A 16,023-nucleotide genomic window follows, 5' to 3' on the forward strand; every position below is an offset into this window, starting at 1 on the left:
TCTCCCCCACCCCCCGCCCGCTATTTCTCATTCCAGCATCAGCACTCACAGCTCTGAGAGTTTAGAGTAGGTCACTTGTCAAGACTGTTTCCTTGAGGATAAGATTATCTTGGGCATCCGTGAGGATAATGTGGAGGTTATAGAGCCCAGGCTTCTTGGTCAGGCAACCAGATTCGCATTCTCCGCCGCCCCTTTCCTCTGTGAGGGTTTGGGTTACCCACTGGGCCTCAGTTTCCTCATTTATGCTCAGTTACCGTGTTTGTAAAAGCACTTTGACTGAAGGATGTTTTAATTAATACTCAGTGTAAATTAGCCACTGCTTAGCCCCTCCCGGCGCCTTCCCTCTTTCTTTGGGATCCTCAGGGCTAGAAGGAGCTCTTTGGGTGGCACAATCGGTTTCCGCTGGACCAAAGGTGGGCGGTTGGAATTTACTTTACAAAGCCACCAGAAGAAAGGCCTGGCGACCTGCTTCCATAAAGATTACGGCCAAGAAAACCCAATGAGCTCCGTTCTACTCTGTAGCATATGGAGTTGCTATGGGTGTGAATCAACCGGACAGCAATGGGTTTGTTTTTTTGGTTTGGGCTAGAAGGAGCCGCTTTCCCCAGTAGTTGAGGCCGCTCATTGGCGCGCCCCGCCTCACTGTGCAGAGAAAGTCGTCCAAGTAGAAGCAGCGGCGCCTGGGAGGCTGGGCTGGGGGGGTGACGGGGGCGCATTGGCGGCGCTCTAGCCTGCCGACATCGCCATGCTCTCCTCACATGGGCTCCGTCATTGGCTGAAGGCCGTCGCTTACACGAGCGACTTCCGGGACAGAGGCGGTGGCTGGAGGCAGGACGACTTCCGGCGCGAGGCGCAGCGGTCGAGGTTGTTTGGCCCAATGGCGGCCCCGATGCTTCACACGCGGTTGCCTGGGGTTGTGGCTGCTTCGCCCTCAACAGTCAAGACGCTGGGGACCGCGAGTACTGGGTAAGGGTCAGGGCGCTCCTTCGTTCTGCGCGTTTGGGACCAAAGCCCAGGTCCGACGTTGGGGTAGCGGATATGAAAGGGTCTGAGGCAAAGCTGATGAAGTGGAGTGGGAGCTGAGGCTAGTGAGTCATCTCAGGTCCTCAAGAGTGAGCCCATTCCCCCGAAGTGGCTAATGGAGGCGGGAGGGGGCGCTGGAAAAATAAATGAGCCCATTCTCTGTTCCTGGGTCCTCCTTTCTCAGCCCTGGGCTCCCTCATAGCATCCCAGGCCTAGATACTGCCATCGGTCACTTTCCTCCTTCCCTCCCGTTTCCTAGTCTAGATACGGAACGAATTCTCTGGGTCATGTGGATTATCAGATAAATGCTGTCAGTGCTGGCAAATTACATCCTAAATTTTTTTTTTGTTTTAAATTAGTGTGACACATTTGTTTAACAGTCTTTATTCAGCTCTTAATTTACAAAGATCCCAACCCACTTAGAATACTTTGGGATTTAATTTTGAGATTCATTAATAGGATGCTATGTTTTGTCAGTAATCTGCTCTATTTCAATAAGCCAAAGCTTGTGAAACACTTTGCATAATATCATTCACGATATTTATTGAGCACATACTTACTACATTAGTCACTGGGCACAGTAGTCAATCAAAAGAGACAAGATTCCTGCTCAAAACAAACTTACAGTCTAGGGTGGAAAGACAGTAAACATGCCAATAAACAAATGAGCAGGATGATATCAGATAGTGCTAAGTACTGTGAAGAAGTAAAACAGTAATGGATGGAGGAGGGGGAGAGTGAGTAGATTTCTGGTGGGGAAGGGCTCTCACATTGGAGTTGTAAACTTGAATGAAGACAAGAATCTCTCCATGTATAGATTTGGAGAAAAAGTGTTTCTGATAGAGATACAAAGTTATTGCTGCTTTGTACAGATACTGGTTTGCAGGAGTGAAATGGGAACCAGCTTGCCAAGTGTGAAGAACAGAAAGCACTATGGCTGCAGTATAGCAAGCGATCAGAGATGAGGTCAGAGAGGTAGGCAAGGGCCAGATTAATGTAGGACCTTGAAGACCACAGTAAGGAGTTTGGATTTTTATTCTAAGTGCAGCAGTAAGGACATTGGAGAGTTTAAGCAGGAGAACAGGGTGGCACAATCTGTTTTAATTGTTTAAAAGACTGCTTTGGCTGCTGAGTGAAGAATGAATTACTGGGGGCAGGAGGGGAAGCAGGAAGACCGTTTAGGTTTTTGCAGTAGTTCCATTGAATGATGTTGGTTGCTGTCAAGTTGATTCTGACTCATAGCAACCCTATAGGACAGAGTAGAACTGCCCCATAGGGTTTACAAGGAGAGCTGGTGGATACAAACTGCCAACCTTTTGGTTAGCAGCTGAGCACTTAACCACTGCACCACCAGGGTTCAGGTTCAGTAAATATTGACTATTATAATTTTTATTATTCTCTGTCATGCTCTTAATCGTTTGATAATCTTGGTTCTGCAGGATTTCAGATATGCTTGCATTAGAGAATGAATTCTTCAATTCTCCCCCAAGAAAAACTGTTCGTTTTGGTGGAACTGTGACAGAAGTCTTGCTGAAGTACAAAAAGGTAAAGGAAGAGATAATGTGAGGACTGGTTTTTGTTGGTCAGAATACACCAATAGCTTTTATACTAAAGACCAACAGACATAATGAAATGAGTTTTGGGTATCAGCCGTGAAATGAAGTATTTAATAATAGCTCAAAATTAGAGTGGTAACAAGTCTTTGCTGAGGTTTCACCTCTTCAAACGCTATGTTTACACAATATTTTCTTAAAACTATTGGTTTGAATAAAAAACCATTAGACCAGAGCATGTTATCTTCCTAAGGAATTACCTAAGCATTACTTTGAAACAGTAAGTCAGCTTTGCTAATAGAGATTTTTTTGATTTGTTTTTGCAGTCGTTTAAAAGCGATGCTATTAGATCTTAGCAGTGGAGGGGAAAAAAATATAAATGACTATCTGTTTGTATACATAGTATTCATTTATATCCACACATGAATTGATAGTATTTTAGTTTCCTCTGAAGTAGATAATTATAGTGATTTTTTTTCTCATACATTTTGAGAATTCTCAGAGTACCACTATTCAAATGTCAGTACACAAGTATATATCGTAGTTAAATATGAATGGCTTTTCAGTTGTCATTTTATTTTTTCCAAGCTGTCTGGCTCCACTAATATCAGTTTTTAAACTTTTATAGTCATGATTTTATAATCCTTAATCGATGTATGAAAGTTACAGCATTCCTTTTGTAATTTCAAAAGATACTAAGGTATAGTTAAGAGTCCTGCTGTTGATCTTTAATAGGAAACCAAAGCAATCCAGGGCTTCCACCCATTAGTTTTGGTTCAACCCCCTGCTGATAATTTGCCATGCCAACCCAGATACACTGAATCAGAATCTACATTTTAACAGAATCCCCAGGTGATTGGGGGATATATATACATAAGAATTGCCTGGGGATCTTGAACAAAGCCCTGAAGCAAACATAACCTAATTTTTTTCTCTTCTTGTTAAGGGTGAAACAAATGACTTTGAGTTGTTGAAGAACCAGCTGTCAGATCCAGACATAAAGGTAATTAATTTTGTGTTTGATCATTAGCAATGTTATTGGCACTTTGTACAGACATTACCTTGCACTTTTGATCCATTTCATCCTTTAGAATTGGCCCTTCCATGATTCCTTCTTATCTAGTGATTCTCAGCTGGGGCAGTTTTATCCTGTAGGGGACGTTTGGCAGTGCTTGGAGATGTTTTTAGTTGTCCCACCTGGAGGAGGGACGTGCTGGCGTTTAGTGGGTAGATGACAGGGATGCTGCTAAATATCCGACAACACACAGGAAAGCCCTCTACAGCAAAGAATTTTCTGGTCCAAATGTCAGTGGTGCTGAGGTTGGGAAACCCTTCTTTAATTCCTTTCTTTATTGCACCTTTTTCCTCTATGCTGGCTTGCAAGTCTCAACTCTCCAATGCTAAAACAAAAAAACCACAACAAAAAATGACTTGTCTTTCAAGCCACTACCACTTGTTCAGCGTTGCCAAGTTGAAAGTATATACGTGTCATGTAGTAACAACTCAGTAAATTTTGGTTCCCTTTTCTTCCTTCACTGCCCACATTTGGAAAGAATATAGTCATTACAGTATACTTTATATCCAGGTTGATAAGTTTGCCTTCACTACGTTCCTCTGACTGCGTATCCAGAGTTCTCGACTGGCGCAGCAGTGACGACATTTCACGGTCAGCTATTTCTTCTTTAACTCCATTTGCATTTGATTCAGATTTCACTTGCAGCCGTATTACATGTCAGTTCTTTGCTTTACTTCTTGGTTGGCCAACTCCGTCTTTCGATTATCCATTTTTGGAGTGTCACATGGATTAATCACTGGGAGACAAGGAGGTAACACAACTAGAGTACATTTTGTTATCTGTATGAAGTGAATAATGTATAATGACCAGTCACAGATGGACTTTTAAAGAAATGATGTCATTCGTCCCTGTCATGATGCACGTTATTTATGTAGAGTTATGGATTGAACAGCTAGCAGTGAAGTTTGTATTTTATGCAATTACTCTCAGTTAATATACCATGGTGACTGAAATTTGTGTCTACAGGCAGTCTCTGGGTTACAAATTTACAACCTGTAGTTATGAACCAACCCCCAGAAAGGCTATTATGTTAAAAATTTGAGGTACACACAATGACTGGTAATAACAAACGGGTGCTACTTTGCGACACGCACCAAAACATTATTATTAGTAGTACTGTATTATGTTAAAGATGTTTTAGTGTATCTGGAAGTGTCTCTTTAATTTTTTTTATGCATAGAAAGGTACACTGTATACTGTATACTAAGACAAACATTTGACTAACTGATAGATACGAACTGTACCTAACTGTTCTGACTTATGTTAAAATTCGACTTAAAGACCAGCTTAGGAACAGAACGTGTTTGTAATCCGGGGACTGCCTCTGTTAGAAATGTGCAGAGTGCAAGGACTGCCTGTATTTCTAACAACCAAAGTATGTTTGGTTTAAATATCTGATCTCCCCTTCTGAAGGAGAACTACAAATTGGGTTTTAAAAAGTTGTATTTGTTGTTGTTAAGTGTCATCGAGTCAATTTTTGACTCATAGCAACCTCATGTGACACTGCTCCATAGAGTTTTCTAGATTGTAATCTTTATGGGAAGGAACCCTGGTGGTACAATGGTTAAGCACTCAGCTGCTAACTGACAGGTCGGTTCAAACTCACCAGCTGTTCTTTCGGAGAAAAGACCTGGTGATGTGCTCCTGTAAAGATTTCAACATAGGAAACCCTATGGGGCAGTTCTTCTTTGTCCTATAGGGTTGCTATGAGTCGGAATCAACAGCACACAACAGCAGTTTTCACGGGATCAGATCGCTAGGTCTTTCTCCCACGGAGTTGCTGGGTGGGTTCAAACCACCAACCTTTTGATTAGCAGCTGAGCACTTAACCATCACCCGGGCTCCTTGTTATATTTATATTGATGACTTCCAATTAATCAGCCTAAACTGAATATTATTAGCATACTTGCAGGTCAGCCTGAATATAGAGAAAATATAGGTAGCTCTATAGGGTCGGTATAAGTTGGAATCAACTTGACGGCAATGGGTTTTTGGTTTTATTGGTCCTTTGTGGAACTCTGGTGGCACAGTGGTTAAGAGCTCAGCTGCTAACCAAAGGCCAGCAGTTCGAATCCATCAGCCGCTCTTTGGAAACCCTGTGGGGCAGTTCTGCGCTGTCCTGTAGGATCACTGTGAGTCGGAATCAACTCCATGGCAACGGGTTTAATTGGTCCTTTGTGGTCTTAAAATATTCAAATTTTCTTTAATTCTGCAATTTAAAAAAATTCTGGGTGTCAACATTTGTGATGCCTGTGTCTGACCTTGTCTAGATTCCCAGGGGATAAGAATCAGGATCAGCACAAAGCTGGTTCATATGAGGTGGAGGTCATAATACCTCCACTCTCCAACTTCTTCACCATTTCTGACACCAGCCTTCTTCCCATGGCACTCTTCTTATCTGCTGCATTCAATAATTTGTTGCAGTGGCCACACACTACTCACAGAGCATACTCACAGTTAAGTGATTTATTGAGGAAGTAACAGGCTATAACTCCAGATCAGGATCAACTTAGAGGTAATAGGCTATAACTTGGGACCTGGATCAGGAAGCACATAGGCAAGGTCTGGAAGGCTCCCCCAAAGTGGAGAGCATACCCCTCCCTTCTGCAGTGCAGGACAGTTCTTTCAGCTCCTCTTGGCCATGTAGACAAGCAGGCCCCCTCTCGGCTGTGCAGGCCTCCCTGCTGTTGGCCTCTCCACTGTTAACTGGTCCAGCTTATAGCCAGTGTAGCAGCTTGCTTGGATCTCTTAGCTGCTTTCCTAGCAGCAGCTTTCTGCCATCACTGCCATCTCTTCTGCAGGGCCTCATCCAGGCCTCTTGCTGTCTTCAGTGTTACGGCTCTTTTAAGAGGTTCCTTGCCTCCTCTCTTTTTGCTTCTTCTCTCTTCTCACCTCTAAAAACCTCTGTGGGGTTGGCTGCTTATACAAGCAAAATCCTTGGTAATTTCCAGGCATGGCCCTCCCAGCAGGACCTCAAACTGACCAATCCCCTCGGTGGACCTCAAGTCACTCAATTTGCATAGTAAACCAGCCAATCCCTGCAAGGTGCGTAAAACAAACCAATCACAGGGCAGACTGCAGCCCAGGGCTAGACAAAAAGTATCAAACCATCAAGTTGTCTACAGTTTACCCAGGAGATATCAGTCAACCTGGACAAAAGTAACAAACTCTAGGGTAGAAAACTAGGGCAAAGGTAACTCCTCAGGGCTTAGAGGGAAAAAATCTCTCAAGCTGTTTTTTCAAAGAACCAAAGCAAAAGACCACATAAAAGCACTCATTTCACCACAGAGGTGCTTTTACTTTTTTAGGGTGAACAAAAGTCATCAGACCTGAAATACTACATTTAATGAAATCTTTTTCCTGTATATCAGAGTTACTAGGTTCTCTTTTTTTTCTCTAATATTGATAGGCAATTGATGCAAGCATGTCTTTTTTTCCTTAATTATTTTAGAGGATTGTGATTTTGAAAGTACTTTTCTTTGTTTAACTTAAGGATGACCAGATCATTAACTGGCTGCTGGAATTCCGCTCTTCCATCATGTACTTGACAAAAGACTTTGAACAGCTTGTCAGTATCCTATTGGTAAGTACACCGTTTATTTCAGGGATTAGCACTTTGATAACAGTATATATTGTATCAGTAACATGTTTTTATTATCTTCCTCTCCCTCCCAACTGTAGAGATTGCAGTGGTTGAATAGAAGTCAAGAAGTGGTGGAGGAATACTTGGCTTTTCTTGGTAACCTTGTATCAGCACAGACTGTCTTTCTTAGACCATGTCTCAGCATGATTGCTTCTCATTTTGTACCTCGTAAGTGGTTATTCTTTGCTTGCTTTGATTTTTCAAAATATCTCTCTATAAAAATACTACCTTCCCAGTATACTTTTGAGATTGTACCACCGTGGAAGATTTCAGAGTACATATTGGCAGCAGTTTCTGGAATATCTCTCCTTCCAATAATGGCCTCTATGAAGGTGTCTAGATTCATTTGTTGTTGTGAATTTTGTGGGTTGCAGTTACCTTCACTGAGCTTCTGACAGAGTCTTAGAACTCTTATATCAAAATTTTAAAACTATAAAGTTACTATTTTCAGATTGTAAATTTAATATGTATGCATTGTACAAAGTTTGGACTCTGGAAAAAAATAGCTTTTTTATATAGCTGTTCGTTGTTTAGGTCAATGACAGAAGAATAGCATGTTTTCTTTTTCTCTCCAAAGCCCGAGTGATCATTAAGGAAGGTGACGTGGATGTTTCAGATTCTGATGATGAAGATGATAGTAAGTATAAAGAATGCCTCCTGTGTCTTCAAGAATGCTTGCTGAATGTTAGAAGTATACTGGGAACTCTGGGATCTATTCCAATACGTAGACTGTAACAAATGACCACCTTTGATGGAATCTTCTGTTGTATACAGCATTAATGTGCAATCAGTTGCCCTAAATGCATTACTGATAGAATTCGTCCATTTAGTCTTCACTGACAGTTGGTTACAGACAAAATCTAGAGATTATTTCGCCAATAAATCATTCAGTTGTAGTTAACAGGTATTTTTAGTTCCCGGTACATAATTTTTCATTTTAAAGTTTTGTTTTGATGCTCACACTCTCACTTTTCTCCTTATAGATCTTCCTGCAAATTTTGACACATGTCACAGAGCCTTGCAAATAATAGCAAGATATGTCCCATCGTGAGTATGCTTTTGATATTTATTTGGAATTGTGTTTAATTCTCAAAATTTTCTAGTCAGTTAGAAAAAGATAAAATATTAATACCATCAAAACTCTCATTGTATGCCTGTTTTTTGGTGTCCTATTGATGAACCATCACATTGTCTTTTAATTTTGTTTTTCAAAACTTGTATGTAGATTTTCCTCAAAACTTTATGTAGTGGTTAGAATTTTGCTTTTATATTCAGCAGATACAATATCCAAAAGTTTTCAGTGAGAAACCCCATTGTGTGTTTGTGTCCTGACATATGAGTAAAAATGATGGCTCTAAGAACAGCTTTTCAGGTTTGTGGGTTTCTTTTGAAGGGCAACAGGACTTCTAATTTATTATTTGTTAGCTTTGAAAAATCAAAATTGATAACTTCTCCCGTTTTTAACATAATATATGTGTACTGGAAACTGTTTAGATTTTAAATGGAAGCGAATGTGGAAAAAAGTTTTCTCTTTCATTTGCTTTTTGGTATCAAAGTTAGTATACTTTTCAAATATAACTTTGGAAACATTCTTTCCCCTAAGTCGTAGATTTTTTTTCTGATGAAAGTTTGTGTTTATTTTAACAACCAATCAGTTGAGGTAAGGGTTGCCGTTTGCTTTCTGTATCTATCCATATTTACTCTTCAGTGGTACTGTTAAATCTTTCTGGACAGTCCAGTTAACATTGATTGGTTAATTTCTCACAGGACACCGTGGTTTCTTATGCCAATACTGGTGGAAAAATTTCCATTTGTTCGAAAATCAGAGAGAACATTGGTAAGAAATCTTTAATGGAAAAGTATTGTGTGATTTAGTTTGAGATGATGTTATATCTTTTTTTTAAAAGTTGTTTTGTCTTTGAGACTTTTAAACCCAAGACTAGGAATTTGACCCAGATTCCTTTCTTATCAAATGACTAACTGGGGATTCCTACTGCCTTTTTCTCTTATTACTATGGGCAAGTCAAGGGCAGAGTCTATTTGAGAAATTCTTTTATAAGCTTAATGCTTAAACAGATAAGAATTACTAGAAGATAGTTCATATATAACTAAATAGAAGCATTCCTTATTTGAACATAAAAGAACTTTCTGTAGATTAATTCTGTTTAAGTTTTTGTGCAATATTTAGATCATCGGTGTAGTTTTAAATAATTTTACTGGCTTTTTTCTAAGTTTAGATTATTTTTTAAGCAAGGTATTACTTGTATAAAATAAGGCATTAAAGTGTTTGCTAATTTTTGTGGTAGTCTGCTTGAAGTAGAATACTAAAAACCACTGTATCCTTGCACAGATACAGTAAACCTCAACAAAACAGTAGGAAACCAAATCTAATAACATTTAAAGAGAATTATATACCATGACCAAGTGAGATTTATCCCAGGAATGTAAGATTGATTTAACACTGAAAATTAACTAATATACCGTATCAATAGAATAAAGGACAAAAAACCACTATGAGCATCTCAGTAGATACAGAAAAAGCATTTGATAAACTCCAATACCTTTTCATGACTAAAACACTCAGAAGGGATCCTTCTCAACCTGATAAAGGGCACCTAGGAAGAATTCACAGCTAGCATCATACTTAATGGTGAAAGGCTAAAAACTTTCCCCCTAAAACTGGGAGCAAAACATAACAAAAGGATGTCTGTGCTTGCCACCGCAGGCTTTAGCCACAGCCATTAGGCAAGAAAAAGAAATAAAAGGCATCTTGGTTGGAAAGGAAGAACTAAACTACCTCTGTGTGCAGAAGACATGATCTTATATATAGAAAATCTTAAGGACTCCACAAGTTCCTCATGAGCACAATTAAGTGTTCTGGAATTCCCATCCTTCGCAATGTTATCAGTAATTTGTTATGATCCACACAGTCAAATGCGCATAGTCAATAAAACACAGAAGAAGAATGAATGGGTCTGTCTTGGAAGAAGTATAGCCAGAATGCTCCTTGGAGGCAAGGACGGCGAACCTTCGTCTCATGTGCTTTGGACACGTTATCAGGAGGGACCAGTCCCTAGAGAAGGACAACATACTTGGTAAAGTAGAGCGACAGTGAAAAGGGAAGACCCACAATGAAGCGGATTGACACAGTGGCTGCAACAATGGGCCCAAACACAACAACGATTGTGAGGATGGTGTAGGACCAGACAGTGTTTCATTCTGTTGCACATGAGGTTGCTATGAGTTAAAACCGACTCAACAGCATCTGGCAACAACAAGGACTCCACAAAAAAAAATAAGCAAAAACCTAATAGCGCTAATACATGAGTTCAGCAAGATTGCAGGATATAAGATCAATATACAAAAACCAACTGTACAAGATAAGATAATGGGTAAAGAATTGTCTTTTTCAATAGATTGTACTGGGACAAGTGGATATCCACATGCAAGAAAAAAAGGCAGAACCCATACCTCACATCATATACAAAAAGTAAAATGAATCAAAGACCTAAATATAAAGTAAAACTCTTAGAAGAAAACATGGGATTAAACCTTTGTTACCTTGGACTAGGCAACGGTACTTACATATGACACATAAAGCACAAATAGCCAAAGAAAAAGTGAATACGTTGGATTTCATCAAAATTGTGCTTCAAAGGACATCCGTCAAGAAAGTGACCCACAGAACGGGAGAAATATTTGTAAATCATATATCTGATACAGGACTCGTATCTAGAATATATAAAGAACTCATAACTCAGTAAAACGGCAAATAACCCAATTAAATGGGCAAAGGATCTGAATAGACATTTCTCCAAAGTAGATCTAGAAATGGCCAATAAGCACACTAAAAGATATTCAACATCGTTAGTCATTAGGGAAATGTAAATCAAAACCACAGCGAGATGCCACTTTTAACCTACTAAAAATCAAACTAAACCAAACTCATTGCCATCAAGTTGATTCCAACTCTTAGCGACCCTATAGGACAGAGGAGAACTGCCCCATAGAGTTTCCAAGGAGCGCCTGGTGGATTTGAACTGCCAGCCTTTTGGTTAGCAGATGTAGTTCTTAACCACTACGGCACCAGGGTTTCCTTTAACCCACTAGTATGACTGCAATGAAAAAGACAGACAATTGCAAGTGTCGGCGAGGATGTAGAGAAATTAGAACCTTCATACATGGCTGGTAACAATGTAAAATTATGTGTATGCTTTAGAAAAGAGTCTGGCAGTTCTCAGAATGTTACAGATAGAGTTACCATATGACCCAGCACTTATACTTCAAGGGAATTGAAAACATAGGTCCACACAAAACTTGCACACATATGTTTTATGATGGCCAAAAAGTGGAAACCACCCAAATGTCCATCAGCTAATGAGTGGATAAACAAAATGTGGTATATCTATACAGTGGAATATTGTTCAGCCATAAAATAGAATGCATTACTGATACACGCCTCAACATAGATGAACCTTGGAAACATTATACTAAGTGAAAGAAGCCGGTCACAAAAGACCGCATGTTGTATGATTCCATTTATATGAAATGTCTGGGATAGGCAGATCCATAGAGTAGAAAGCAAATAATGGTTGGCTGGGGCCAGGAGTTGGAGGGGATTGGAGAGTGACTACTAATTGATATGGGATTTTTTGAGGGGATGACAAAAATGTTCTGAAATTGATTGTATACCTTAGATGGGTGGATTGTATGGTATATGAATTACCTCAATAAAGCTATTTATAAGAAATCACTATAAAAGTATACAAATTACAAATTACCGAGGGTAATTAATAGAGTAATTATGCTGAACTAGATTTCCAGTTTTAGATTTTGCTTACGTACACTTTGCAGATTCACAGACATTGTTTCTGTATTGCTAGATAGTGTGTTTTCCTGTTTAGATATTTGAAACTAAAGACTGTAATTGATGGTTGCTTGCATAATTATGAAACATTCTCTGAAAATGTATATTTATGTTTGATGTTTTAGGAATGTTATGTTCATAACTTACTAAGGATTAGTGTGTATTTTCCAACCTTGAGGCACGAAATTCTAGAGCTTATTATTGAAAAGCTACTCAAGTTGGATGTAAGTATGGAATAATCTGTTTTTCTCCTTGATTTTCATATTTGTCATAATCACATGCGAAGCAACACTAACAATGAAAAAGAATCCACAGTTCCACTCTCCATTGATTCACTTCTTTTCAGCAGTATTTCTTGAACTCTTACCTATGTGCTGGGGGTTATGAACAACAGTTCCATCTCTCACAGTTGGCAAAAGGCATTTATTAGTCACAGATTTAAAAGTACGTTTGTGATAAATGCCATGCGTGAAGTACGTGCATTATTATGAGAGGTGAACCTAATGTAGTCGGGCGTCAGGCATTTGTAAGGGAGTGAGGTTGAGTTGAGATTTTTATACCTTATTTGGTGTTTGGATTTTTTTTTTCTTGAATTTTTTTTACAGAGGCAAATTATAATTGTCAACTAGTAAATTTCCCCCCTACCCTCCAAGGTTTGAACTAAGGTCCAGGGGGAATGAAAAGGAACTGGTGGATTCTCGGGACATTAGAGGAAAGGTGAAATTGTCCTTGAAGCAGAGGTGGAAGTGGAGAAGTAGGGGATAAGGGAAAGGAATCTGTCAAAGGTAGTTCCTGTGGGATAGAATCATGGTGTTGTCATTAACAACAATAAGAAACGTCAAGGGGAGGAAATTTGAAGATGATGAGTTTCATTCTGGAAAGGTTGAGCTGCTGGATGGGGTAGGGTAGAGGGCTAGATGGAGAATACTCACTAAGCAGTTGTAGCTGCAGGTAAGGGACTGAGAAGAAACCTGTGTAATGATGCAGTTAAGGATAAGGCAGAGGAGGAGGGCCCAAAAGTGAGAGGAGAACCAAAAGTATGGATACTGGGGGAGGATCTGAAGGAAGGAAGGATTTGGTCAACAGCATCCCATATTCCTAACGTTTTTAAGGAGGATGAGAAAAGCAAAGATCCCGCTGGTTTTGCTTATTAGAAGACGATCTTTGTTGCCTTCCAAAGGGCAGTCTCAGTAAAGAAGGAAATGCAGGCTCTTGTAGATCTTGTGGGATTTTGTGGTGAAAGGAGGGGATGGAGCGGGGGTGAGAGAAGGCATATTTTAGGATTGGGGACGTGAGACTTGGTGAAGAAGGGAGATGTAATGAGGTAGGCCTTGGAGGAGCTGGCGATTCAGCACACTGGCTAATTGCTAACTTGGAGTTAGATCTCTCTGGTCAGTTGCCTGCCTAATCTTGTAAAGTTTTTCTCTGATGTTTACCTAAGGGACAGTTTAGAGTACATTTAGAAAGGAGGTCATGTATTGAATAGTAAAAAATTGCACTATTTGAGTAGTACATAAACAAGATATTTGAAGTGCAATACCAAAATAAATAGTTAAATATTTAAGTTTGGCTTGTATTTCATCATTTTTCTGTTCAGTTGATTGATAATACCCTTATACAACATGTATGTGAGTGTTGGTACATAGTAAGAGATGAAGTAAATGTTGGATTTGTTGAGGCTGCCTGATTTAGAGCATCGTGTAGTTTGTGTTTATTTTATCTAAGAGGGAGCTTGGTTTATAATCTTGTAAATTCTTTAATGGTCCAGATCAGTTTATAGGTTTTAACCATAAGTAGTGTTTTATGGTGCTATATAAGGTACTAATCTGAACATCTCTAAAGTATGTATATGTCAGATGAATTTCCAGCCCCAAAATAACATAAGTGTATTTTAAACGCCTTTATTCTTTTTTTCCCCTTTGTTATAATGTAGGTGAATGCATCCCGGCAAGATATTGAAGATGCTGAGGAAACAGCAGCTCAAACTAGTGGTGGGACAGATGCCACAGAAGGATTGTTTAATATGGTCAGCATTTCATTAATAAAGGAAACATACACAGTCCATAATTTCAAGACAACCAAAGGCTCAGAAATCACTGAAAATTGAAAATGATTTCTTACATGTGCGGTTTATTGCTATTGTTACTTATTGCCTAGTATAGTTGGTTTATTTCCAAGGCTTTGAATTTGGGTTTGGAGTTCAGGATGTTTTTTTTTTTTTTTTTTTCCTTGGAATCTTAGATGCTTGTTTTGTTTTTTTAAAGCTACATATAGTTCATGAAGGGATGATAAACAGAAAAGCATACCCATTTGATTTCTGTGTTTTATAGATTGTATGCCTTGGAGCGGTACTTCTCTACCTGGGGTGGTCTCTTATGTTGAGTTGACTGGAAGGGGAGTCTGAGACAGGGATTCGTATGCCCTTGGGACAAAGGGTGTGAGGAAGCAGGAAAAGGCAGGGGAAGGAGTTACGTGAGGGATTGGTTTCAGCTGGAAAGTAGCCACAGCCTGATCCCTCTAAGAGCTCTGGAGCATAAATGTACCACAGAGTTGGTCCCAGCTTGAGATCAGGGAGATGACCTCTTGTGACCCCTTATTCTTCAGTCACTGGCTCTGAGGGGGAGGGGTGGGAGGGAGTGGAAGGGCAGCCCTGGCTCCTGTTCTGTTGAGGGCAGCTCTCTGGAGAAGGGGGCTGCCAACGCTCACAGCAGCTGGGGTGTGGCTTTCCTGGCCTGGACAAGGGGCCCTGATACCAACATTGCCCACCACACTGGGGAAATCTGTCATGTTTGCATGGCCAGGCCCTGCTTGGTCTTGGGTCTTCTAAATGGGAATCTGAGGCTGGAACACTGGATCTGTGCTTTTATTTTAAAACTCTGCAAATGGTTGTGATTCATATCCCCGGTAGAGAGCCCCTGTCTGGAAAGATGTCTGTGTATTTTCATTGTTTTCATGTCAGTTTTTTCTGTATCTTTAAAGGACGAAGATGAAGAAACTAAAGGTGAAACAGAGGCTGATCCTGCACAGCTTGATCGCATGGTACATCCTGTAGCTGAACGCCTGGATGTCCTGCTGTCTTTACTTTTGTCCTACGTTAAGGACGTCTGCTACGTAGACGGTAACAGCCTGTAATAATAACAATAGCTGCTGTATGTTTATCACCTACACTACACCTGCTTCTCTGCTAGGCATTTTACATACCTTATCTCTAGCACTGGTAAAAATCTGATAAAATTAGTGTTTTGAGTATGAGGAAAAGAAGGTTTAGAGAGGTCAAGTTACTGCCCAGTGTGGCATAGCTTGAAAATGGTGGGGCTGGGATTCAGGCTCAATTATATCTGTTTTCAAAGCCCCTGATTTTTTTTCTGAATATTGTATCAAAAGATTATATGTGGAGTTTGGTCAGTTTTCGGCAGGGATCACATTACACTCAAGTTGCTCGAAGCATTTAGGAATGGTGCACTAGACATTAATTTGCGGTGCTTGGTGTTATGCATTGAGTTTAGAGGGTCTGCTCAGTTCTTTGTTGTGCCAGGTGTTGGTACGGTCATGAGCAAGCTGATCTGATGCTTCTTGCCCTCATGGAGCTTTTAGTCTAGTGGCTTTGCCATGAAGAAAACAATTTTTTCTATTCACATTGATTGCTAAGATTTAAGAATGAAATCAATCACTGAGAATAATAGTACTTGAATCTAAGTTGACTATGTTACTATTGTAACTTTCTTCCTGTTATAAGAAGTATTGACGATCAAATTTGGGAAATACGGAAAGGATAAAGACAGGGTGAATAAGCACATTCCGTCCATTGAGAACCATTATCAGCATTTTGATATGTTTGTTATTTTTTCCTTTTCTGTTAGAG

General features: G+C 39.8%; 1 protein-coding gene across 2 annotated transcripts in view; it reads left to right on the plus strand.

Moving 5' to 3' along the window:
- The first annotated feature begins 711 nt into the window (after positions 1–711).
- RRN3 (RRN3 homolog, RNA polymerase I transcription factor) overlaps positions 712–16,023 on the plus strand; it is a 28,071-nt gene continuing 12,759 nt past the window's right edge. The window contains exons 1-11 of one of the 2 annotated variants that reach the window (XM_004373270.3): positions 712–966; positions 2,463–2,568; positions 3,523–3,579; positions 7,145–7,234; positions 7,333–7,462; positions 7,872–7,931; positions 8,278–8,341; positions 9,062–9,131; positions 12,287–12,385; positions 14,095–14,187; positions 15,141–15,279. In XM_004373270.3, coding sequence (XP_004373327.2) covers positions 746–966; positions 2,463–2,568; positions 3,523–3,579; positions 7,145–7,234; positions 7,333–7,462; positions 7,872–7,931; positions 8,278–8,341; positions 9,062–9,131; positions 12,287–12,385; positions 14,095–14,187; positions 15,141–15,279 — 1,129 coding nt within the window. In that variant the 5' untranslated portion in view covers positions 712–745. Of the gene's footprint in view, positions 967–2,462; positions 2,569–3,522; positions 3,580–3,603; positions 4,403–7,144; positions 7,235–7,332; positions 7,463–7,871; positions 7,932–8,277; positions 8,342–9,061; positions 9,132–12,286; positions 12,386–14,094; positions 14,188–15,140; positions 15,280–16,023 lie in introns of those variants that run through there. The other variant, XM_023728481.1, reaches the window with a different exon arrangement.

The sequence above is a fragment of the Trichechus manatus genome, unplaced genomic scaffold (assembly GCF_000243295.1).
Source record: "Trichechus manatus latirostris isolate Lorelei unplaced genomic scaffold, TriManLat1.0 scaffold00024, whole genome shotgun sequence".
In the NCBI taxonomy this organism is placed as follows: Eukaryota; Metazoa; Chordata; class Mammalia; order Sirenia; family Trichechidae; genus Trichechus; species Trichechus manatus.